Here is a 21,143-nt window from a genome sequence, read left to right as displayed (position 1 = left end):
CTCACTCACATTTCTGTTTGATCTGAAACTGCAGCTGTCAGTGGGTCGCACACACACGAAGGCGTCTGCCTGGTCCTCACTACAATTGTCGGATGGGTGTAAGTGTGGACGTCACGTATTTTAAGGAAGTAACACTGATGACGCAGGCTTGGGGAGTCCGCGAGTCAGATGATGTTGTACATAATGTTCACGGACTTTACGAACACTCAAACAGAAATGGTGTCAACAACTACAAGAAGAAGAGCTTTGCGCGTATATTTGTAACGACTACATAACAAAGAGGTGGCTGTAACAAAGGGTTGGTCAAGCTGTTAATTCTTGCTGATCAGGCAGCCTTCAACTTTTCATTGCAACATTTAGTTTACAGCAATTAGTGACACTTTAATTTCTTCCCCAGTATTCTATTCTTAGGTTTGATCTGAACCGAACCCACCCAGTCTCGGAATGGACGCAATCCTTGAACGGAATAAATTATGAAATCTCTGGTTGTTTTTATCTCCATGTTGCTGCTGTTGTGTTTTCAATGTATTTATGGCTTGGGCTCCGGAGAGTCTGGTACCGGGGTAGTTCCGTCTCCACCCCGATCCCCTGACGGTGCTGACCTGCGCTCGTCCGTGGGTACTATGGTGGGCACACACTTCGCGATGTTCCATCAGGGAAACACAGACAAGGTTAGTGAGATACATTTGGTCATGTAGTGTATGTGGACACCTGCTCGTCGAAAATATCATTCCAAAATCATCAGCATTAATATGGAGTTTCTCCCTCCATTACTGCTATAACAGCCTCCACTTTTCTGGGAGGGCTTTCCACTAGATGTTGGAACATTGCTGCAGGGACTTGCTTCCATTCAACCACAAGAGCATGCTGAAACAGGAAATGGCCACAAAGTTGGAAGCACAATTGTCTGGAATGTCATTGCATGCTGTAGCATTAAGATTTCCCTTCACTAGAACTAAGGGGCCTAGCCTGAACCATGAAAAATAGCCCCAGATCATTCTTCCTCCACCAAACTTTACAGTTGGCACTATGCATTGGGGCAGGTAGCGTTCTCCCAGCATCTGCCAAACACAGATTTGTCTGTTGGACTGCCAGATGGTGGAGCGCGTTTCATCACTCCAGAGAACGCGCTTCCACAGCTGCAGAGTCCAATGTCGGCGAGCTTTACACCACTCCAGCTTACGTTTGACATTGCGCATGGTGATCTTAGGCTTGTGTGGGCTGCTTGGCCATGGAAACCCATTTCACGAAGCTCCCGACAAATAGTTCTTGTGCTGACGTTGCTTCCAGAGGCAGTTTGGAACTTGGTAGTGAGTGTTGCAACCAAGGACCGACGATTTTTACGGACTATGCACTTCAGCGGTCCCGTTCTGTGAGCTTGTGTGTCCTACCACTTCACAGCTGAGTCGTTGTTTCTCCTAGACGTTTCCACTTCACAATAACAGCACTTACAGTTGACCAGTGCAGCTCTAGCAGGGCAGAAATTTGATTTACTGGCTTGTTGGAAAGGTGTCATCGTATGACGGTAACACGTTGAAAGTTACTGAGCTCTTCGGTAAGGCCATTCTACAGCCAATATTTGTCTATGGAGATTGCATGGATGTGTGCTCAATTTTACAGACCTGTCAGCAACGGGTATGGCTGAAATAGCCATATCTACACATTTTATGGGTGTCCACATATTTTTGTATATATAGTTTATCTAATTAGATTTCAACCATAAGTCTGACTTTGTAACTCAATTTTCCCCGACAAGTGCCCCTTGAAATGTGTCTCTACTTCTGACAAAATCATGTTGATTTGATTATATTTGGTGATGTGCGGCTAACTGGGCAACTCTTCAAGTAGCGCGGAACACTCTACTCCATTATCTTATATACAGGCAGAGTATTGATAACTGGTCGCGCGATTAACAACAATCAATCACCAGCAATCGATACTTGTAAAAAGGTCAATTCTGAAAACGCTTACCTGTACCTATGTTTGTCCTGTACAACTGCGGTCCTTCCGAGGGGTGCTGAAATTCATACTTTTAATAAAAACGTATCGAATACAACCACCGACTTTGTCCTTGTTTGTGTTGCTCAACTTGAGACATAGCGGCCTTGATACACTACGTAAACGGAGAATAAATGGGCACAAACTAATTTGGGTTGAGCAACGAAAGAAGAACATTTGTGGTTGTAGTCGATACAAGTTTTTTTTTAAAGTATGAATTTCCGCAGTTCTACTGGACAAACGTTGGTACAGGTAAGCGTTTTCAGAATTATTGACTGATGGTGATTCAATGTTGTTGCTAGCAAATCTCGCAACCAGTTATCAATACTAAATTCTGCCTTGATATAAGAGAAACTGAGTTCAGCTTTACTCAGCTACTCTTCCAATTAGCATAAGGCATGTACATGCGCTTTTTTTTATTTGATCTCACTTGACCGTGATTGGTGTATATGTAACAGTATAACTTCAAACCGTCCCCTCGCCCCAACACGGGCGCGAACCAGGGACTCTCTGCACACATCAACAACGGTCGCCCACGAAGCATCGTTACCCATCGCTCCACAAAGGCCACGGCCCTTGCAGAGCAAGGGGCAACACTACTAATAGGTTTCAGAGCAAGTGACGTAACTGATTGAAACGCTACTAGCGCGTACCCACTAACTAGCTAGCCATTTCACATCCGTTACACTCACCCCCCTTTCAACCTCCTCCTTTTCCGCAGCAACCAGTGATCCGGGTCACGGCACCAATGTAACAGTATAACTTTAAACCGTCCCCTCGCCCCAACACGGGCGCGAACCAGGGACTCTCTGCACACATCAACAACGGTCGCCCACGAAGCATCGTTACCCATCGCTCCACAAAGGCCACGGCCCTTGCAGAGCAAGGGGCAACACTACTAATAGGTTTCAGAGCAAGTGACGTAACTGATTGAAACGCTACTAGCGCGTACCCACTAACTAGCTAGCCATTTCACATCCGTTACATATATGAGCAAAAAAAACGTCCCTTTTTAAAATGGAAATTTTGGGTGCATCTCAATAATCTAGAATAGCTCTCTTTCCTTTATCTGCACAAAGTAAATCCACCTATGTTGTTTTCACCAGCCCAATAGAGTACCACAGTATGACTCATACCCATAAAACCTAGCAGTCAAATAAGGAAATGGATCTGACATCCCAAGGGGTTCGTGCTGATTGTACTGAGATTGTGACAGCGGTTAAATGGCGTCCCTTGTGAAAGCAAGAACAAGATGTATGTCAGGAGAAGTGCAATATTATCATAAGGAGACGTATATTTGGAATATGGAGGGAAAAAGAGAGGCAGAGGAGGTCTAAGAGAGAGGGAGGAAGACGGTGAGCTTGTCGGTTAAAAATGGCAGAAAAAAGGGAGATGGTTTGTTAAAGAAGAGTGGCAGAAAGTGTAAGCAGAGTGAGCTGAAGACAGGAGGAGAAATGGAAGTGAATGAGGGCGAAGTATTGGAGGTGGTAGGTGTGGTGAAGTTCTCGGAGCCCGAGGCTTGCACCGAGGGTCAGGATAAAGATGAGTCTGTGACAGTAGGATTTAAGTTTTTGGGTTTTGAGTTGCGTACTGTGGAATTGGTGAGGGTAACCAGAAGTGGTCTTGTGATAATTGTTTGTGTTTCTGCTGGTCAGAGGGAGAAGGCGCTCCGCGTTAAACGAATGGGGGCAAGAAATGTGAATTGTTTCGCTCTCAAGAAAAGGGCGCCATTGATGTTGAGCCTTTGCCCGACAAAGGGATGTTAGGATATATAAGTTGTTCTGTACGAGCTTTTGTGCCGAATACATTACGTTGTTACAGGTGTCAAGCTTATGGGCATGTGGCAGCAGTGTGTAGGAGGTAGGTTTCTAGGTGTGAGAAGTGTGCAGAAGGACATGAGACAAAGGAATGTGTAGCATTGGGGAAAGTAGTGGTATGTGTTAATTGTAGTGGTGCCCATGGGGCTGGGGATCAGATATGTCTGGTGCGAGAGAGGCAGGTTGAGGTTTCCAGGGTCAGAGTAGTGCAGAAGTTGTCAACTGCTGAGGCAGTGAAGAAATTAGAGGAAGATTGGTCAAAGGGGAGGGATCCTGAGAGGAGTGTTGTGAGTAGTAGATCTGTACCAGTACAGAGGGATAGGCCAACAAGTGATATATGTTTCAGTAAGATTGGATTTTTAGCATTTATAGCAATGGTTATCAACTGTACTGCAGGGATGGAACGTAAGTCTCAGAAAATTGTGGTTGTGGTGGCAGCTGCAGAGAGGTATTTGGGTGTGCGAGACTTGACATCAGAAGAGTTCCAGGGTCTTGCACACCCAAATACCTCTCTGCAGCTGCCACCACAACCACAATCTTCTGCAACTTACGTTCCATCCCTGCAGTACAGTTGATAACCATTGCTATAAATGTGTTAAGTGGTGATGTCCCACCCTTTCAGGTTGTTGGCCTGAGGTAGGACTTATATATTTAAATAGGGGAGTAGGGTGGTGTTATTTTTATATATTTGTTTTATGAGTATAGTGTTAGATTGTAGGCTATTTGTTTGTTTATTTATTTATTTTGTTCAAGCAAAGTATAAAAATAACACCACCCTACTCCACTATTTAAATATATTATGTCCTTCTCACACCTAAAGTCTAGTAGGTGGCGGTAATGCAACATATTGGATGCCAACCGCCGTTAAACCTCATCAAAGAAGAATTAAATGGTTCTAATCGTTATTTCCACCATAAATTTTTCCTATAGGGGATTTTAGAAACACTTAAAATTAGGGAAGTGTTTCTAAAATTCCCTATAGGAAAATGGTTTTATGGGTATTATGACACCTTCACTGTCAGGCTGTATAGAGGGGTTGGTTGTTTAGCAACAAAACGACATGTGCGCAACTAGGGGCAAAACAGACAGGGTTGGCTTAGATTGTTGACAACATGTAAACATCTCCAATGTTCATTGAAAACATAAATAAAGTTGCACAATGAGCACTTGTTGTCTCTCAAATACATCATTACAGTTGTTGGTTAGCTAGCTAGTGAATTTTTGTCATTATTGCAAGCTACTGTATCTGGCCATCCAGAATCACAACAACACTAGGCCTTCTGTCCCCTTAAAGCGCTGCTTTGTTTTCATTAGGTTCTCAGCTAACCCGTCTGTGTTGAGCTCAGTGTGAGAGATGATGGTCGCCAGTATCCAGATTTAACCATTGTTTCTTTGTAAGCTTATCCCCCCTCCAGTGTGATGAAGGGTGTGTGTGTGGGCATGCATTTGTCTTTCAGTGTGCCATAGTGATGAACCTGAGTGCTGTTGATCGCTGTGCGTTTGTGAAGACCACCCAAGACTGCAGTATGGAAGAGAGCTTCATCAACTACCTCAAGATGACCTTCTGTCTACTACCACCCGACCTCACACCCCTCACCATCACACTCTGTGTAAGTGTGTGTGTGTGTGTCTTGTCATTAGCAGGTGCTCTTACTACCCAGAATGACTTACATTGAAATAAGGAAGCTGAAGCAACCTCTATAGAAGCTAGTAACGGATACTTCCCTCTGTTCTGAGTAGAACTTCCTCTAATAAAGCTGGATTTACATCAGCTTTAACTGAGCCATGCAGTAAAACACAGAGTCATGAAATCAGGCTGAGAGGGAAAAATGACATATTTACCTGCTTTGTTGATTATATCTGTATGAATATTGATAGTTAACAACTATGTGCTTGGCAATAGTAAGAGATCTCATTGGTAAGAGATTTTCATAACTACCAATGCTGTGCTTCTGCAAGAGGATGGTTCCCCTCTAGCTCCCCGAAGACCCTCTGAGTGTATAGTCAAGGACATGGGGCAACTCAAGATAGAGAGCCTGAGGAACAGAACAAACTTGCTATTGTTTCTAATCAACTTTGCTTCTGACAAACTAAGCCAAATGGAGGGGGGGTGAACATCACCTGGTACACATATAACCACAAGATGAACACAAGGTAGCTTGTGATGCCCCGATCTGCCAGGCAGGGGTGGAACCAGCCATGACTAAGTATATTTAGGTCTGCTATATTAGGTCTGCTATAAGACCTCTGTATTTTTTGTATGGTTCAGCTCTCAGCCTTCCACTTCAGAGTGTATGGTTGAGCTCTCAGCCTTCCACTTCAGAGTGTATGGTTGAGCTCTCAGCCTTCCACTTCAGAGTGTATGGTTGAGCTCTCAGCCTTCCACTTCAGAGTGTATGGTTGAGCTCTCAGCCTTCCACTTCAGAGTGTATGGTTGAGCTCTCAGCCTTCCACTTCAGAGTGTATGGTTGAGCTCTCAGCCTTCCACTTCAGAGTGTATGGTCGACCAGCTTCATTATTGCAATTCTTATTAAATAAAGATGATTGTTTGAAGAAATGACAAAGTCTCTCTCACTTGGTTAAACATTTTCACGACAAGTGTTTAACTGAGGATTTCTCCTCAGGGTGTCCACCCAGTCTGGGTTACCCCAGAGGCCCAGGCTGTAGGCCTAGTAGTAGAGGCTACACTAGTTATTTGTGGAGAAGAAGAGATGCGACACCTGCCCATTTGATATAAAAGTTTTTTAATATTTTGAACATTGACGTTTTGGCCATGTCAGAACTAATCTTTCATCTCTATCCCTCTTCTGTCTCTACAGATTATTTGGTTGTTGTTCTTGTTCATAGTTCTGGGACTGACTGCATCGAAGTTGTAAGTTTCACTTACATGTTCTGTTTATAATGTCTTTACTGCCTGTAAGTTAAGTTTACAGACTCTGTATAAGACTGAGAAACATGAGTTTCCTAACAGTCTCTGTCTCTCGCTGTACACTGGCTGTAAAGAGAGAGGTGTTTGTGGTTGTGTTCCGTTGACTGCAGAGTTACAACAGCGTTATCTTCAGCAGGTCAAGTTGACATGGTCACGTCCCACTGGGCCCACACTGTTGAATCAATGTTGTTTCCATGTCATTTCAATGAAATTACGTTGAATTGACATCTGTGCCCAGTGGGATGGGCCTAGTCACTTGACCACCTGAGATGAGTGTGTCATGGTTAAGGTTTCCTCTCAGGGAGATGAGACTTACTTTAATGTTTGTGATTTGGTCATGTGACTGATCACATGTATCACAGACACAGCAAATGTCCTCCAGACTGTGGTTACATACTGTTTGTGTTTGAGGCTAGGGGGTTCTAGGTTACCTATTGATTGACCTAAGGCGCATCTATGTTTTTTCTATCTTCAGCTTCTGTCCCAACCTCTCAGCCATCTCTTCCACCCTTCGACTCACACACAACGTGGCTGTATCCCTCTACAGCACACACACACACACACTGTATCGCATTCAACATATTTTCATGAATTTTTCTTTAAATCTGCTTAAATTATCATCTCGTCAGACACACACACACACACACACACACACACACACACACACACACACACACACACACACACACACACACACACACACACACAAATACACTCACAAACAAACTCTACTCTAGCATCAGAAGTGTTTTCCCTAACAGTGTGTGTCAGGGTGTTACGTTCCTGGCACTAGGTAACGGAGCCCCAGATGTCTTCAGTGCCACAGTGGCCTTCTCCCGTCCACACACTGCTGGCCTGGCTATAGGAGCACTGTTTGGTACGTACACATACAACGCCTTGCTATAGAAGCACTGTTCAGTCAGAGTAGACCTGGTCCGTTAATCCCTCTTTCCCTCCGTCCATAGGAGCGGGTATCTTCGTAACCACTGTGGTTGCCGGGGCTGTGTCATTGGTCAAACCCTTCACTGTGGCGTCCCGCCCCTTCCTGCGTGATGTCATCTTCTACATGGCTGCTGTCTTCTGGACCGTCGTCATACTCTACAGAGGAACTATATCACTGGGAGAGACACTGGGTAAACACACACACACACACACACACACACACACACACACACACACACACACACAGTTGGGTTAGACTTCTTGCGTTAGAGTTGAATAAGAGTTGTGTCATGGTTGTATTAGTCAACATTACCCTGGGAGCTACACAACACCAAACCTCTCTCTATTTCAGGTTCATCTATCAGTCATGCCTCTGTGTCCCTCAAGCTTGAACCCAGTCAAAATATTACAGACCTAGACACAGTATTCAGTGTACTTCAGAAGTTAGGGCTGTTTACACCGGGGTGAATGGGGTGAAATAAGAATAAGGTGTGTGTTTCTCTCTGTAGGGTACCTGGGGCTGTATGTGGTGTATGTGATAACAGTCATCACGAGTGCCTACATCTACAGTCATCAGAAACACTCAGCGACCAGAAGTTCCATCCAGAGCTCAACACATGTACCAGGTAACACACCCACACACACAACAAACTCTGCATTGTTGGGAACGGCCCGTAAGTAAGCATTTCACAGTTAGTCTACACCTATAGTCTACGAAAAATGTGACAAATAACATTTGATTTAATTTGACACACACACACACACACACACACAGTGAGTGTCACCTGGTGGACATGTTTAACTATTCTGGTCCCCACAAGAATAGTAAACAAACAAATATTTGACCAATTGGAGACATTTTGTTAGTCCCCACGAGGTCAAATGCTATTTCTAGGGGGTTTAGGGTTAAGGTTAGAATTAGTGTTAGGGTTGGAATTACATTAAGGGTTAGGAGCTAGAGTTAGGGTAAGAGTACAGGTTAGGGAAAAACAGGCTTTTGAATGGGACTGAATTGTGTGTCCCCACAAGGTTAGCTGTACAAGACTGTGTGTGTGTGTCTGACAGTCATATCTGCCTGCAGAGTTCCAGTCGTCTGAGTCCGATGATGAGGCAATTCTTATATCTAATAGCAGCATCCAGGAGGACTACGGTAACAACCACAATCACTGTGTACATTCTACTAAGTTATTCCGCTGGGGTGTGCTACGAGAATCAATCCAGTCAAGTGTTTGTGTTTGTGCATGTATAGACAGTGAGTACTGTCCCCTGCTGCCCTACTGTGAATCAACCAGTACGATCCTGTTGAGTTCTCTCAACCCGGTGGACAGCAGGATCTGGAGGAGGAAGTCCTGGCGCTGGAGGGCCATCAAAATATTAAAGGTGTGCATGTATGACATGTGTGTTTTTCTATTTGCAGATCTGAATTTTTGTCTTTGCACTTTTCTATTTGCAGAACTGTAATAATTAGGGGTAAGTGTTATGACAGGGGTTGTAAACAGAGCCAGACCTTGTGTTTTTGTTTGGACAGGAGGAGCATCATTGTGTGCTTGAATGTGTGGTTACTGAGCTGCAGTTTCTCCCCTGTCCACCAGATGCCACTGGAGGTGCTGCTGCTGCTGACTGTTCCAGTGGTGGATCCTGATAAAGAAGACAGGAACTGGAGAAGACCATTAAACTGCCTCCACCTCATCACCGCACCACTGGTGTGTGTGCTCACCTTCCGTTCTGGAGAGTGTAAGTCTACATGCATGTGTATTAGTGAAGCGCAGGTTGACTCATTATCTGCTGCCCGCCTGGGTTTAATTCCTTAAAAAATCCACAAATGTATAATTCTTGTGCTATTTATATCTATAGGTCACATTTAGCCTAAAATAGTGAAAGAAAAACCAATCTGGTATTAGTGCATAAGTGTACACCTCGATCACACCGACAGCATCATTGCATTTTGGTACACCAGAAGTACATTCATTTCCAATGGAACACTGCATTTGCCTTGCAGCATTGCGTTGCAGAGGCAGTTGCAGTGCGTTGTGCACACGTTGAACGTATGCATCAAACTGTATGTGTAGATGGCTTGACAGAAATGGTAGCAGAAGGTGAATGTTGAAATTTTGTTGCACACATAGCCAGATGATGATGTTTAACATTTTGCTCAATGACGCTGTCGGTGTGATCAAGGCGTTAGGGCCTAACTGTACGCATGCCAAATAGCCTACATACCAATCAGCTTTTGCGAACAGGCAGAGAAGGTTCATGTCAATCCACTGAGGAGTTTAATCAAGAGAAAAGCTGTGAAATGGAGAGTTGACAATAAAGAGAAAGGAGTGCCAGAAAAGTCATGTTTGGGAAAGATTTGGTGAAGTGTTAAAAGAGGATGACAGCATTGCCAGCTGTGTTATGTGTGATGATTGTGAGGCCCTATACAAATTCGACAGTCACAAGACGGGGACTTCAAATAGGCCTATGGCACGCCAAGGGAACTGTACTGCCTACTGTTCAGATGGGTTAAATGGAAACTGAAATCTGGACACTGACTGTAGGTCTATAACCTCTCACATAGCCTTAATATTAAAATAGTTAAGCATTTCTTGCAGTAAAATTATACATCAAATGTAGGAAAAATGTGGATATGGGAACAGGAGTGGAGAAATATGATTTCTTTCTTTCAGCATCTTGAGAAAATGTGAATGTGCAGTTAGACACAGTCTGTAGAGCACAGGAGGTTGGTGGCACCTTAATTGGGGAGGACGGGCTCGTGGTATAGGCTGCAGTGAAATTAGTGGAATGGTATAAAATACATCAAACACATGGTTTCCAGTTGTTTGATGCCATTCCATTTGCTCTGTTCCAGCCATTATGAGCCGCCCTCCCCTCAGCAGCCTCCACTGCTGTAGAGGTGATATCTTGATCAGTATCATAAAAGCTAGTATTTAAACCACATAAAATGTGCATCCAAGCCGAACTGAAATCTTATCAGAAACATGTTGGGTCGTTTACACAGCTTTCTATTTCCTTACAACTGGTCAAACTGATTTCATTTGGAAATTTTGCAGAGAAAATGTTTATTTATTTTCTCCCAGGTCCCTATACTTCTTTGCTCCACGAAAGAATCAGAGATGACCGAGAACGTTACCAATGTCAACTAGATTGAAACATTCATTCTATTGATTTCTGACATTTCTGCCTGTAGCCTACAGCGCATTTGCTATATTAGAGGGTTGGGTGTGGGCTTCAGATTTTCACTTTATTACATACAGTCTGGCGGTTGCGGAACAGGTGAACAAACAGCTGACCTGCGCGCCACTATTGTGTATGGGTGTGTGGTCAAAGAACCTCAATCTCTATTCTGTAAAATGTGACATCCTCTCCAGAAGTGTGCTAACCCACTGGACTGGTGTCACTTTCTCTCTCTAGACGGGATGTATCGGATCGAGGATCAGTTTCCTGTCTGGGCGTTGACGTTGCTCTTTGGCCTCTTCCTCTCCGCCATAGTCTTCCTCACCACCACCAACAACCACCCCCCGCCATACCACTCAGTAAGAACACAGACACATTCCTTCTTTCCATAACTGTTGTTGTCTCTGTTAGGTGTTGTGGTGAGTGTGTATGATGTGTGTGTGGGTTTTCTCCATAGCTGTTCTCTCTGCTGGGCTTTGTGGTGAGTGCGATATGGATCAGTGCTGCGGCCTTGGAGGTGGTCAGTATCCTGCACATGCTCGGTGTGGTCTTTAGTCTGTCCAACAATTTACTGGGTCTCACACTGCTGGCCTGGGGAAACAGCATAGGGGGTGAGACACATACACACAAACTGAGGTTATCTGCACTCCCCTACTAATCATTCAACAGAAGACAGACTGACTGCTTGCTTGCTGTAGTGTTCAATCTGTTTATTTCCAGATAGTTTTTCTGACGTCACCATCGCTCGCCAGGGCTACCCTCAGATGGCAATATCAGCCTGCTTTGGGGGAATCATCTTTAGTATCCTTTTGTGTGTCTTCTGGACATGTTTGTGCAGGCATAATGCGAGTGTGTGTGTGTGTTTATGACTGTGAAAAGCATAATGGGAGTGTGTGTGTACCTCTGCTATGTGTATGCATCATGTTTCTGCCTTGACCGTGTTCCTCTCAGACATGCTGATTGGAGTGGGCATTGGCTGTCTGATGCAGATGTTTAACAACGAGCCAGTGGTGACGGTACGTCTGCTCTTAGCTTCAGTACCCTTTCATATACACTGCTCAAAAAAAGAAAGGGAACACTAAAAGAACACATCCTAGATCTGAATGAATGAAATATTCTTATTAAATACTTTTTTCTTTACATAGTTGAATGTGCTGACAACAAAATCACACAAAAATTATCAATGGAAATCAAATTTATCAACCCATGGAGGTCTGGATTTGGAGTCACACTCAAAATTAAAGTGGAAAACCACACTACAGGCTGATCCAACTTTGATGTAATGTCCTTAAAACAAGTCAAAATGAGGCTCAGTAGTGTGTGTGGCCTCCACGTGCCTGTATGACCTCCCTACAACGCCTGGGCATGCTCCTGATGAGGTGGCGGATGGTCTCCTGAGGGATCTCCTCCCAGACCTGGACTAAAGCATCCGCCAACTCCTGGACAGTCTGTGGTGCAACGTGGCGTTGGTGGATGGAGCGAGACATGATGTCCCAGATGTGCTCAATTGGATTCAGGTCTGGGGAACGGGCGGGCCAGTCCATAGCATCAATGCCTTCCTCTTGCAGGAACTGCTGACACACTCCAGCCACATGAGGTCTAGCATTGTCTTGCATTAGGAGGAACCCAGGGCCAACCGCACCAGCATATGGTCTCACAAGGGGTCTGAGGATCTCATCTCGGTACCTAATGGCAGTCAGGCTACCTCTGGCGAGCACATGGAGGGCTGTGCGGCCCCTCAAAGAAATGCCACCCCACACCATGACTGACCCACCGCCAAACCGGTCATGCTGGAGGATGTTGCAGGCAGCAGAACGTTCTCCACGGCGTCTCCAGACTCTGTCACGTCTGTCACGTGCTCAGTGTGAACCTGCTTTCATCTGTGAAGAGCACAGGGCGCCAGTGGCGAATTTGCCAATCTTGGTGTTCTCTGGCAAATGCCAAACGTCCTGCACGGTGTTGGGCTGTAAGCACAACCCCCACCTGTGGACGTCGGGCCCTCATACCACCCTCATGGAGTCTGTTTCTGACCGTTTGAGCAGACACATGCACATTTGTGGCCTGCTGGAGGTCATTTTGCAGGGCTCTGGCAGTGCTCCTCCTGCTCCTCCTTGCACAAAGGCGGAGGTAGCGGTCCTGCTGCTGGGTTGTTGCCCTCCTACGGCCTCCTCCACGTCTCCTGATGTACTGGCCTGTCTCCTGGTAGCGCCTCCATGCTCTGGACACTACGCTGACAGACACAGCAAACCTTCTTGCCACAGCTCGCATTGATGTGCCATCCTGGATGAGCTGCACTACCTGAGCCACTTGTGTGGGTTGTAGACTCCGTCTCATGCTACCACTAGAGTGAAAGCACCGCCAGCATTCAAAAGTGACCAAAACATCAGCCAGGAAGCATAGGAACTGAGAAGTGGTCTGTGGTCACCACCTGCAGAACCACTCCTTTATTGGGGGTGTCTTGCTAATTGCCTATAATTTCCACCTTTTGTCTATTCCATTTGCACAACAGCATGTGAAATTTATTGTCAATCAGTGTTGCTTCCTAAGTGGATAGTTTGATTTCACAGAAGTGTGATTGACTTGGAGTTACATTGTGTTGTTTAAGTGTTCCCTTTATTTTTTTGAGCAGTGTATATATATATATACACACACATTTACATTTACATTTACATTTAAGTCATTTAGCAGACGCTCTTATCCAGAGCGACTTACAAATTGGTGCATTCACCTTATGATATCCAGTGGAACAACCACTTTACAATAGTGCATCTAACTCTTTTAAGGGGGGGGGGGGGGTTAGAAGGATTACTTTATCCTATCCTAGGTATTCCTTAAAGAGGTGGGGTTTCAGGTGTCTCCGGAAGGTGGTGATTGACTCCGCTGACCTGGCGTCGTGAGGGAGTTTGTTCCACCATTGGGGTGCCAGAGCAGCGAACAGTTTTGACTGGGCTGAGCGGGAACTGTACTTCCTCAGAGGTAGGGAGGCGAGCAGGCCAGAGGTGGATGAACGCAGTGCCCTTGTTTGGGTGTAGGGCCTGATCAGAGCCTGAAGGTACGGAGGTGCCGTTCCCCTCACAGCTCCGTAGGCAAGCACCATGGTCTTGTAGCGGATGCGAGCTTCAACTGGAAGCCAGTGGAGAGAGCGGAGGAGCGGGGTGACGTGAGAGAACTTGGGAAAGTTGAACACCAGACGGGCTGCGGCGTTCTGGATGAGTTGTAGGGGTTTAATGGCACAGGCAGGGAGCCCAGCCAACAGCGAGTTGCAGTAATCCAGACGGGAGATGACAAGTGCCTGGATTAGGACCTGCGCCGCTTCCTGCGTGAGGCAGGGTCGTACTCTGCGAATGTTGTAGAGCATGAACCTACAGGAACGGGTCACCGCCTTGATGTTAGTTGAGAACGACAGGGTGTTGTCCAGGATCACGCCAAGGTTCTTAGCACTCTGGGAGGAGGACACAATGGAGTTGTCAACCGTGATGGCGAGATCATGGAACGGGCAGTCCTTCCCCGGGAGGAAGAGCAGCTCCGTCTTGCCGAGGTTCAGCTTGAGGTGGTGATCCGTCATCCACACTGATATGTCTGCCAGACATGCAGAGATGCGATTCACCACCTGGTTATCAGAGGGGGGAAAGGAGAAGATTAATTGTGTGTCGTCTGCATAGCAATGATAGGAGAGACCATGTGAGGATATGACAGAGCCAAGTGACTTGGTGTATAGCGAGAATAGGAGAGGGCCTAGAACAGAGCCCTGGGGGACACCAGTGGTGAGAGCACGTGGTGCGGAGACAGATTCTCGCCACGCCACCTGGTAGGAGCGACCTGTCAGGTAGGACGCAATCCAAGCGTGGGCCGCGCCGGAGATGCCCAGCTCGGAGAGGGTGGAGAGGAGGATCTGATGGTTCACAGTATCAAAGGCAGCCGATAGGTCTAGAAGGATGAGAGCAGAGGAGAGAGAGTTAGCTTTAGCAGTGCGGAGCGCCTCCGTGACACAGAGAAGAGCAGTCTCAGTTGAATGACTAGTCTTGAAACCTGACTGATTTGGATCAAGAAGGTCATTCTGAGAGAGATAGCAGGAGAGCTGGCCAAGGACGGCACGTTCAAGAGTTTTGGAGAGAAAAGAAAGAAGGGATACTGGTCTGTAGTTGTTGACATCGGAGGGATCGAGTGTAGGTTTTTTCAGAAGGGGTGCAACTCTCGCTCTCTTGAAGACGGAAGGGACGTAGCCAGCGGTCAAGGATGAGTTGATGAGCGAGGTGAGGTAAGGGAGAAGGTCTCCGGAAATGGTCTGGAGAAGAGAGGAGGGGATAGGGTCAAGCGGGCAGGTTGTTGGGCGGCCGGCCGTCACAAGACGCGAGATTTCATCTGGAGAGAGAGGGGAGAAAGAGGTCAAAGCACAGGGTAGGGCAGTGTGAGCAGAACCAGCGGTGTCGTTTGACTTAGCAAACGAGGATCGGATGTCGTCGACCTTCTTTTCAAAATGGTTGACGAAGTCATCAGCAGAGAGGGAGGAGGGGGGAGGAGGGGGAGGAGGATTCAGGAGGGAGGAGAAGGTGGCAAAGAGCTTCCTAGGGTTAGAGGCAGATGCTTGGAATTTAGAGTGGTAGAAATTGGCTTTAGCAGCAGAGACAGAAGAGGAGAATGTAGAGAGGAGGGAGTGAAAGGATGCCAGGTCCGCAGGGAGGCGAGTTTTCCTCCATTTCCGCTCGGCTGCCCGGAGCCCTGTTCTGTGAGCTCGCAATGAGTCGTCGAGCCACGGAGCAGGAGGGGAGGACCGAGCCGGCCTGGAGGATAGGGGACATAGAGAGTCAAAGGATGCAGAAAGGGAGGAGAGGAGGGTTGAGGAGGCAGAATCAGGAGATAGGTTGGAGAAGGTTTGAGCAGAGGGAAGAGATGATAGGATGGAAGAGGAGAGAGTAGCGGGGGAGAGAGAGCGAAGGTTGGGACGGCGCGATACCATCCGAGTAGGGGCAGTGTGGGAAGTGTTGGATGAGAGCGAGAGGGAAAAGGATACAAGGTAGTGGTCGGAGACTTGGAGGGGAGTTGCAATGAGATTAGTGGAAGAACAGCATCTAGTAAAGATGAGGTCAAGCGTATTGCCTGCCTTGTGAGTAGGGGGGGAAGGTGAGAGGGTGAGGTCAAAAGAGGAGAGGAGTGGAAAGAAGGAGGCAGAGAGGAATGAGTCAAAGGTAGACGTGGGGAGGTTAAAGTCACCCAGAACTGTGAGAGGTGAGCCATCCTCAGGAAAGGAACTTATCAGGGCGTCAAGCTCATTGATGAACTCTCCAAGGGAACCTGGAGGGCGATAAATGATAAGGATGTTAAGCTTGAAAGGGCTGGTAACTGTGACAGCATGGAATTCAAAGGAGGCGATAGACAGATGGGTCAGGGGAGAAAGAAAGAATGTCCACTTGGGAGAGATGAGGATCCCAGTGCCACCACCCCGCTGACCAGAAGCTCTCGGGGTGTGCGAGAACACGTGGGCAGACGAGGAGAGAGCAGTAGGAGTAGCAGTGTTATCAGTGGTAATCCATGTTTCCGTCAGTGCCAAGAAGTCGAGGGACTGGAGGGAAGCATAGGCTGAGATGAACTCTGCCTTGTTGGCCGCAGATCGGCAGTTCCAGAGGCTGCCTGAGACCTGGAACTCCACGTGGGTCGTGCGCGCTGGGACCACCAGGTTAGAGTAGCAGCGGCCACGCGGTGTGAAGCGTTTGTATGGTCTGTGCAGAGAGGAGAGAACAGGGATAGACAGACACATAGTTGACAGGCTACAGAAGAGGCTACGCTAATGCAAAGGAGATTGGAATGACAAGTGGACTACACGTCTCGAATGTTCAGAAAGTTAAGCTTACGTTGCAAAAAATCTTATTGACTAAAATGATATAGTACTGCTGGCTGGTGAAATAGGCTAGCTAGCAGTGGCTGCGTTGTTGACTTTGTTTGAAAGTGTAGCTGGCTAGGTAACCTCTAACTGGCTAGGTAACCTCGACAATTACTCTAGACTACACAATTATCTTGGATACAAAGACGGCTATGTAGCCAGCTAAGATCAAACAAATCAAACTGTTGTACTGTAATGAAATGAAATGTAATACTACCTGTGGAGCAAAGCGGAATGCAACTACTCGCTCCAACCCGGAAGTGCGTATTGTAGAGGGAGAGGCAATAGAAGTATTGTTTCTTGTATTATTGTCTTTTGTGTCTTTAGAGGACTGCTTCACCTTAATGTCACCTTAATGTCACACACACACAGTTGAAGTCGGAAGTTTACATACACCTTAGCCAAATACATTTAAACTCAGTTTTTCACAATTCCTAACATTTAATTCTAGTAAAAATTCCCTGTCTTAGGTCAGTTAGGATCACCACTTTATTTTAAGAATGTGAAATGTCAGAATAATAGCAGAGAATGATTTATTTCATCTTTTATTTCTTTCATCACATTCCCAGTGTGTCAGAAGTTTACATACACTCAATTAGTATTTGATAACATTGTCTTTAAATTGTTTAACTTGGGTCAAACATTTCAGGTAGTCTTTCACAAGCTTCCCACAATAAGTTGGGTGAATTTTGGCCCATTCCTCCTGACAGAGCTGGTGTAACTGAGTCAGGTTTGTAGGCCTCCTTACATGCACACGCTTTTTCAGTTCTGCCCACAAATGTTCTATAGGATTGAGGTCAGGGCTTTGTGATGGCCATTCCAAAACTTGACTTTGTTGTCCTTAAGCCACTTCCTGACTGATGTCTATTTGGTGAAGTGCACCAGTCCCTCCTGCAGCAAAGCACCCCCACAACATGATGCTGCCACCCCCGTGCTTCACGGTTGGGATGGTGTTCTTCGGCTTGCAAGCTTCACCCTTTTTCCTCCAAACATAACGATGGTCATTATGGCCAAACAGGTCTATTTTTGTTTCATCAGACCAGAGGACATTTCTCCAAAAAGTACAATCTTTGTCCCCATGTGCAGTTGCAAACCGAAGTCTGGCTTTTTTATTGGCGGTTTTGGAGAAGTGGCTTCTTCCTTGCTGAGTGGCCTTTCAGGTTGTCGATATAGGACTCGTTTTACTGTGGATATAGATACTTTTGTACCTGTTTCCTCCAGCATCATCACAAGGTCCTTTGCTGTTGTTCTGGGATTGATTTGCACTTTTCGCACCAAAGTACGTTCATCTCTAGGAGACAGAACGCATCTCCTTCCTGAGCGATATGACGGTTGCGTGGTCCCATGGTGTTTATAATTGCGTACTATTGTTTGTACAGATGAACATGGTACCCTCAGGTGTTGGACCAGACTTGTGGGGGTCTACCATTTTTTTTTCTGAGGTCTTGGGTGACTTCTTTTGATTTTCCCATGGTCAAACAAAGAGGCACTGAGTTTGAAGGTCGGCCTTGAAATACATCAACAGGTACACCACCAATTGACTCAAATTATGTCAATTAGACTATCAGAATCTTCTAAAGCCATGACATAATTTTCTGGAATTTAAACAGCTTGGAAAAGGCCGTCAACTTAGTGTATGTAAACTTCTGACCCACTGGAATTGTGATACAGTGAATTATAAGTGAAATAATCTGTCTGTAAACAATTGTTGATAAAATTACTTGTGTCCTAACCGACTTGCCAAAACTATAGTTTGTTAACAAGAAATTTGGAGTGGTTGAAAAACGAGTTTTAATGACTCCAACCTAAGTGTATGTAAACTTCAGACTTCAACTGTATATATATATGAGTTGAGTTTGTAATTGGGTGTCATAAACATTTGTAGAGAGGTAGTGACCAGAGAAATGTCTTTGTCTGAAGTGCATAGGATAGGAGAGTTATCAGGAAATAAATGAAAATGTTTATCAATGAGAATAGCAGCCATCCCGATATTGAACTCTGTGCGACACCTTTTTTCAGTTTCCACATGATTGGACTGGTATTACCCTATTCCCCCCCCCCCCTCCTCCAACCCCCACCCCCCAGTTTGTACCAGCAGGTTTGTTGACCTGGGTTCTAGCAGGTTCTCTGGGTCTCTCTCTGGTCCTCTCCTTCATCCTAGTTCCTCTGCGCTGTTTCCACATGGGCCGGTCCCATGGAATCTTCCTCCTGCTCTTCTACACGGTCTTCCTCCTGGTTGCGCTGCTCACTGAATTTGGCTTTATCCACACCTGAAGCCAGTAAGGGATGGTTTGGACCAGTCTGGTGGAGCCACCTGCGATTACTGACAAGATGGTCCGAGACCTGAATGACTTAAAGCCAGTAACACAGGGCCTTAATTGAGTTGGAGAAAATCACCCTGTGGCTTTACTTTAGTCTGTTTGCACTGACTGTATTTTTATATTTAGATCACTATTAGCTGTTACTTGAGAACAGCTACTCTTCCTGGGGTCCACACAAAACAATTATACACACATACAGAAATGACTGTAGGGACAATTGTTTTTACAGACAACATACCGTGAATCTTATGTGAAAGCAGTATAACACTGTTTTAAAAGTTACCCATATACCAACAAGGAGAAGAAATACAAGAAAAAAGCTGCAGTAGCACTAGGGAATTCTCTCATTTAAATCAATGTGAATGCAGTGTCTCCTATCTTAGCGAGACACACTGCTGTATGTAATGGTTGATGTGAGTAAATTGTCAAATGTGCTCTATGCATTTATGGCTTAGAAATACCTATATAGTTCCAACTTCTGAAACATGAAACAGCAGGGCGCAGCTGTTAAAATGATTTGAAGATGGCCCTAAACAAGCTACTTTACATAGTAGCTTCAAACAATGTTTAAGAAATAGTTTTCTTTACTATGACCGATGTATGATAGATATAGAGGTAGTACATTACTGCCCCTGATAGATATTTGCACCTTTGGTAAAGGATACTCTTATGAGAACTTTGTCTGGGCTGTGTGTATATGTGTTAAAGGAACTGAGATCCAGGTATATCACAAATCCCTAATGAACTCAGTAAAAAAAAAAAAAATCTTAATTGAAAAGATCGTATGCAGGGTTCAGTCTGGTTTTAGATCGGAGCACAGCACCACAACTGGCAAAGGACATAAATGCACTTAAACAGAGCAGCACAATGTTGATTTATCAAAGGCATTTGATTCAGTTGACCATGAATTGTTGCGAGCTAGGCTCAGTAACAGGGCAGTAAACAGTTCCTAAACCAATATGTATATGCTGACAATCACAAGTCTAGTGTTCTTAAGATTAATAGAGGTGTGCCCCAGGGTTCCATTTTAGCTCCTGTGTTGTTCTCAATGTGTATTCATGATTTGGGAAATGGGATGCAACCAGCAAAGCTGCATCTAAATGCAGATGATACTGTCATATATTCATGTGCTCCCTCTGGTTCAGGCTGTTGAAGAGCTCAAGACTGCTTTTCAGTCACTATAGGCCTCCCTTTATGGTTTCAAACTGGTATTGAATGTACAAAAAACTAAATTCATGACCTTTACCAGAGCTAGCACTCAGCCAGAGAAGGTTAGCATGGTCACATCTGGTGGCTTATTCTTATGAATTTTATGATTGACTAAATGATGTATACATTTAGCATAGAACTATAACTAACAGAATTCTACCCTGTCATTGTATGATTGTATGAAATTTATTAGAATCATACATCTATAAATCTGATGTGTGTAGTTTGTCAGAATTAAAGAGCAGGACTTTTTGTTCCAAGTTAGTATGTAAGCAGGATGCAAGTGTGAGACAATGTATGAGATAAGAGGAGCTATCGACAGACTAGCTCTACTACTGTGTTCCTTACAGGACATTCTGTCCTCACCCAGGGAGGGGAGAGACCTTGGGCTTGTAGTAGATTGTATAAAAGGTGGCAGACAATGTATGAGAAGAAGACTTGTGAACTATATTGTCATTGTTTCTGAAAGGAGGGACATTTATGACGAAATGTGAGGTATATAGACCAATGTACAGGAAATGATAGGCGGAACGTTCCCGTGAATAAACATTTGACTATTGTAGACTGGGCCTCTGTTTTTATTTCTATCAGTATCCTACAAATCCTGATATAGCAGACCGAGTAATTTAATTGGTTAATGAACATGAGAACATAATTCTCCTAACACTTATCCATTGAAGTGTCATCCTACAAATACCTAGGTATATGGTTGGATGACAAGTCCTTTAAAGTTCATATGGATAATCTTGTGAGGAAGCCTAAATTGAAATTGTGGTTTTATTTTTGTAATAAGGCTTGCTTCCCGCTTATGGCAAGAAAGAAGATTGTTCAGGCCACTTTTCTCTGTAATTGGTTGTATATGCATGCATCCT

General features: G+C 45.2%; 1 protein-coding gene across 3 annotated transcripts; it reads left to right on the top strand.

The window, feature by feature from the left end:
- The first annotated feature begins 140 nt into the window (after window positions 1-140).
- Window positions 141-20,833, top strand: LOC139545286 (mitochondrial sodium/calcium exchanger protein-like). 3 transcript variants are annotated; one of them, XM_071352906.1, is made up of 15 exons: window positions 141-671; window positions 5,273-5,425; window positions 6,635-6,687; window positions 7,220-7,277; window positions 7,516-7,621; window positions 7,710-7,877; window positions 8,196-8,312; window positions 8,768-8,836; window positions 8,936-9,066; window positions 9,279-9,420; window positions 11,101-11,222; window positions 11,321-11,474; window positions 11,584-11,664; window positions 11,815-11,879; window positions 13,715-13,855. In XM_071352906.1, exons 1-15 carry the CDS (start codon window positions 474-476, stop codon window positions 13,736-13,738), a joined length of 1,641 nt encoding a protein of 546 aa, XP_071209007.1. In that variant the 5' UTR covers window positions 141-473; the 3' UTR covers window positions 13,739-13,855. The 3 variants fall into 3 exon arrangements, with proteins under 3 accessions (XP_071209007.1, XP_071209005.1, XP_071209006.1); XM_071352904.1 differs by lacking the exon at window positions 13,715-13,855 and adding an exon at window positions 18,827-20,833 and having other exon boundaries at window positions 142-671; XM_071352905.1 differs by lacking the exons at window positions 7,220-7,277; window positions 13,715-13,855 and adding an exon at window positions 18,827-20,833 and having other exon boundaries at window positions 143-671; window positions 7,506-7,621.
- Window positions 20,834-21,143: the final 310 nt, after the last annotated feature.

The sequence above is a fragment of the Salvelinus alpinus genome, chromosome 19, assembly GCF_045679555.1.
Source record: "Salvelinus alpinus chromosome 19, SLU_Salpinus.1, whole genome shotgun sequence".
Lineage (NCBI taxonomy): Eukaryota > Metazoa > Chordata > Actinopteri > Salmoniformes > Salmonidae > Salvelinus > Salvelinus alpinus.
The sequence above is the reverse complement of the archived record's forward strand: the minus strand, read 5'-3'. Positions and strand labels throughout refer to the sequence as shown.